Source organism: Verticillium dahliae, genomic scaffold, assembly GCF_000150675.1.
Source record: "Verticillium dahliae VdLs.17 supercont1.11 genomic scaffold, whole genome shotgun sequence".
NCBI lineage: Eukaryota > Fungi > Ascomycota > Sordariomycetes > Glomerellales > Plectosphaerellaceae > Verticillium > Verticillium dahliae.
This window is the reverse complement of record NW_009276930.1, coordinates 843,789-848,267: the sequence shown is the minus strand read 5'-3', so window position 1 is coordinate 848,267 and position 4,479 is coordinate 843,789. Positions and strand designations below refer to the sequence as shown.

The window sequence follows — 4,479 nt, the reverse complement described above, 5'->3', positions numbered from 1 at the left end:
TATTGGAGCTGGAATTACCGCGGATGCGCGCACCGTTCCTGCCCTCCAGGTTGTTCCTCACTAAGGGAATTCAGTTGTACTCATTCCAATTACAGGACCCCAAAGATCCCTGCATCGGTATTTATCTTCACTACCTCCCCGAGTAGGGATTCATTAATTTGCGCGCCTGTTGCAGTCCCCCCAGGTGGTGGGGGGGGGGAGGGGGGATATGCTAGGATTTCATCCGGCTGGCTCAACATTGGTGAGATCCGGCCAGCTAGGTGACAGAGGGCGAGGACCGAGGGTCCGCCGCGCGTGCTACACCCCTGGAATTAACTTAGCGTATATGAAGCGACAGGAGATTGCGGTGATTCGATGCGTGAAAAGCACATCTAGGTCGCGGACAGATGACAAGGCGCGCTTTTCAGGAAGATCCAGGACAGGTCATTGGCGACTTCTATGCACATCGAGACATCGAGACACAGTCAGGCACAGCAGCAGGGGTGATAAAGGACTCCTCAGACGAGCAGCCTCGAGGCGAAGCCTGCCCACCCCCCCTGCCTGTTCCTGTCCCATCTGACAGGCACGCCGGCAGCCATCCGAGTGGCCAGAGGCAATTGTCAACACGGCTACAGGGGTTCAGTCGAATAAACGCCTCTGTGTATCGTCGTCTCTTGCAGAAAAAGAAAGGATGACAGTTGCTGACGAGGAGGAAAGGGACAGAGGTCAGGAAGTAGGGAAAGCTATAAAGACGGGGCTTCATGCCATACCTTTGGACACGATGCCATCCAGCACCAGATTTCCTCCCTATCCTCAGACTCCAGCATCTTGAAGTCTATTCTTCGAGAAACATCATCTACCTTACTTACGCTCACTACAAATTTGCGACGCACTCTGCACCGAGATGGTGACCATTACGAAACAGGCTGAGGGCGGAAGCCACGCGGCGCAGCCCACGGCTGCCATCACCCAGATCAGTGCCAAATATATCCGTGCCGAATCGTCTTCGTGGACGGTCAAGGGCCAGGCTGGGTCGAACACGACTGAACACCACACCGTGACACCCCCACGCACCATTGCCGTGCCCCTGAAGCCAAAGGAAACCGGCGCCTCGGTAGAGGGAGCAGGTGAATGGGCTCCTGAGCATCTGGACACGCCAAGCTGCCTCGACATCTGATCAATAGGTTCTTTGATGGTGAGATATCTTATCCAATCTACCGCCTCAGCGACCAGGGCTGACATAAGATTAACAGACCCATAAAGTCCTCGGCCTTGAAGGTTCTAGGGGCTGGCCACGAGGGTGGTATTTTCGTTGACCGATTTTACCTATCCAAATACCTCACTCACATTTGTCTTGGGGGCAAGTTTTCACGCACTGAAGGGCGCCTATGATCACAGGGCATTCAGCCCAAGGCTCGATCAGATTGCGCAACATACCCATACCCCCCCTTTGATACGTACCTTAATTTAATGAAATTCAATGTGAATATTCTCGTGGTCTTGAGTGTTCACAGGCTGTGATGGAGATTTTGACCGCTCTGAAGCTCATCGCATGTGGTCAGGATCGCGAAGGTCCTTACTCAGGCAATCCCCACGGGGCAAGAGGACCCCACACTCGCCGCCTAATTTACCTTAGGTGGTCAGGTGTTAGCCCGACAGCTAGGGTTACGGGCCGCAATCGCTGGTTGCTCGCCAGAAAAATGATAAAGCATCGAACCACAGGAGTCAGGCGTCCAGAATCCAGGCGAGCCCTCGCCCCTCTCTGCGCCGACCACGTTGAAGGCTTTTGCTCGTTGGCTGTCCTGGCTGCGAACTGCATGCATCCGAAAGGAATTCATTGCACGCTGACCCATGAGCAACTCGAAACACACACACCGGGCCAAGCACACGGAGAAGCAGGTCGTGTGCCATTCGATGGGAGGGCAGCCTCGGCTTATGGCGAACTGCCCGCTGCTTCCACACCGCCCGCAGGCTGTCTCATGGGCATTTGCAGTGCCGCCCTCCCCCTTGCACCTAAGTATGTAGGTACCCTGCAACTCATGCTACCTTGGGTACACTGACAGGCGAAATAGTGGTGTGGTCCCCACGTTACTCTGAAGAAACATCTGACATCTGACAAGCTGACAACGGGCCAGAAACTTGGATAGCCCGAGAAGAGGGGTCCCTCCGTTCCACGCTTCGTGCGAATTCCCTTTTCATCCCCAAGTCAATCGTCTTCCAGGTCAGCTTGGCTTTACCCCTGCCTGAGTTCAGGTACTTGAGGTACCTGCCCCCAGATGTTATAACGTACATTACCAGCGATCCAGTAACGGGGGTCAACCCAGCCCCAGCGACCGCTCGACTTACGACTCAGCCGCAAGCCCTGGGTCTCCTGCTGGCTGCACCTAGCTACCTACTTAGGTGGACTAGGTACCTAAGGTGGCGTGCATCGCGCTGCCACAGGCAGTCTGCTTTCCTCTTTTCCCCTTGAAACAGGGACGACGCAAATGGCCACGCCGCAGCCTACACCGACAGTCGGACGATCCATCTTACTATGTGTATTCTGGTTAGTAAAGGTTGCGACACGATGTGGGGGACCAAAACTGCTCGGGGGGAAAGCCTGGTAGCACAAATGGATGTCATCCCCGCCCATTTCAGGCTTCGAGCGGGGGACCAGGGATGGTATGCTGTGGTACACGACGTTCGAAGCCTGCTGCAGGTGAAAGCTGCTGAGAAGAAGGGGAAGAAGAGGAAGAGGACATTGCATCAGAAAAAGAAAAACGTCGTTGCTTATTATTGTGATCGGCCATAACCTTAGGTGAAGCTGACGATGTGTCAGAATCGTATGACAGAATCGTATGATCTATGTCTACGTTCTAAAGGCTTGCACAGAGCAAGCCGTGGGAACTCTTCTCGAAGGCGATAAGAGATGTACCCAAATTGTTGATGATTGTCTCAAGGCCTTGCTGCCTGAACGCCAGCTCTAATGTCAGCCCTGGTCTCCGTCAGTGAATTATTGAGAACATGAAGCAAGATTTCATCTAGGCATGTCGTGTCACACACCATCATTCGTGCCCGAGTGCGGAAACTGCCGCCTCCGAGGTAATATTCCATTTCTGAATCAAGATGGTGGCTTGTCATCGTAGGGTGGGATGACTCAAACGCGTTTCTTTTGCGGTAACAAGCCAACTGTTGAACCAATATTCGGGAATCCTGTGTTTAGGATGGTGATATCTGGGATATCTGGGGATCCACAGCTCTCAGGAGCACGTGAACCACGGCTTACGTGATCGCTGAAGAAGACGGGTATATCTGACTCACGTAGGTAGCGGTAACTCAGAGAAGCAGAGAATTAAGAATCAACCATCACAAGCCTTATATCAGATACCCTACCTATTCAGAGCTCGCAAGCACAGCGTAAGTACTGGATTGGGGTTCACATAAGCAGTGAAGCCCTCTCAACACCAACAGTGTATTGATGAGTCAATCCGTCATCGCCTCGCCAGATGTCACCAACGATATGGATGGGATCTATTTTCGCCCAATTAGGCTTTTTCAGCGTATTTCTTTTTACTTCCTGTCGGCAACGTTCAACATTTGAACACGCTTCAAACGAAGTACTTACATTCCTAAGAAATGTTGCGTTGTACTTTTGCTATGGGGTCTAAGGGGGAACAAAAAGCATGTATTTCTCGTATTCGCTACTTCGTACTTTTTTTTGAGCGCAATGCATGGTCTTGAAAAAATTCCCTTTCAACGCGTGTCGTGGCTTGAGATTTCCGATGTGTTTCAGCAGAAGCCATATGAGGGGTTGGTAGAAGCCGCTAATCTTGGGTAGGTACTTGCAGATCGTTCCAGAAGCGCCATGCGGGTATAGAATCATCATCTCACACTGTATTCTAGCGAGACATCAGGCAACGCAAGGTACCACCTCAGGAAGACAAGGCCACCTCGCAAACGGCAAGAAAACGGAGTTTTGGATCTCCCCCGACGCTATGGACCTGAACTACACTAGGTACCTTAGATGCCTTCAGATAAGGTATCCGGCCAGCGTGAGAGCTCGTGCCCCAACTTCCCCGTTGCATGCAAAGCACCGAGCAGTCGTGCCCAGTATCCGGAAGACGTATCGGCGCACTTCGTCGTGTTTGGAACGATGGAGCCAATGAAGACTAAGGTAGGAGGCAGAAATTAGGGCTGAGCCACCTCGAACACCCAGCGGGATCAACATGCCGTCAGCAAAAATGTTTGCTTTTTCTTTATGATCGGTGAGATGCTGCCCGGCTATCGAAGTTCCTGTGTGCCACCAGAAGAAATCGGATAGTGACCCACAAAATCCATCGCCTGGCAATCAGTTGATCACTGCGACATTCCCGACCTGACATGTCTGTCATACGGAGCACATGGGATCACACAAGACAAGCAACTGCATCTCTCCGACTTCACGTTGACGCATGAGGACAAGGAAAGGAGCCAGGAAACCAGCATATTTGACGTCCATTTAGACTTCGGCGCGACCAGAAA

The 4,479-nt window shown here is 52.3% G+C and overlaps 1 protein-coding gene across 1 annotated transcript; it reads left to right on the top strand.

Moving 5' to 3' along the window:
• Positions 1-883: 883 nt before the first annotated feature.
• VDAG_05905 (uncharacterized protein) lies at positions 884-2,367 on the top strand (the record flags this gene model as incomplete). Its single annotated transcript, XM_009655302.1, has 3 exons — positions 884-1,093; positions 1,494-1,996; positions 2,286-2,367. The coding sequence occupies 3 exons, from the start codon at positions 884-886 to the stop codon at positions 2,365-2,367; spliced, it is 795 nt and encodes a 264-aa protein (XP_009653597.1).
• Positions 2,368-4,479: the final 2,112 nt, after the last annotated feature.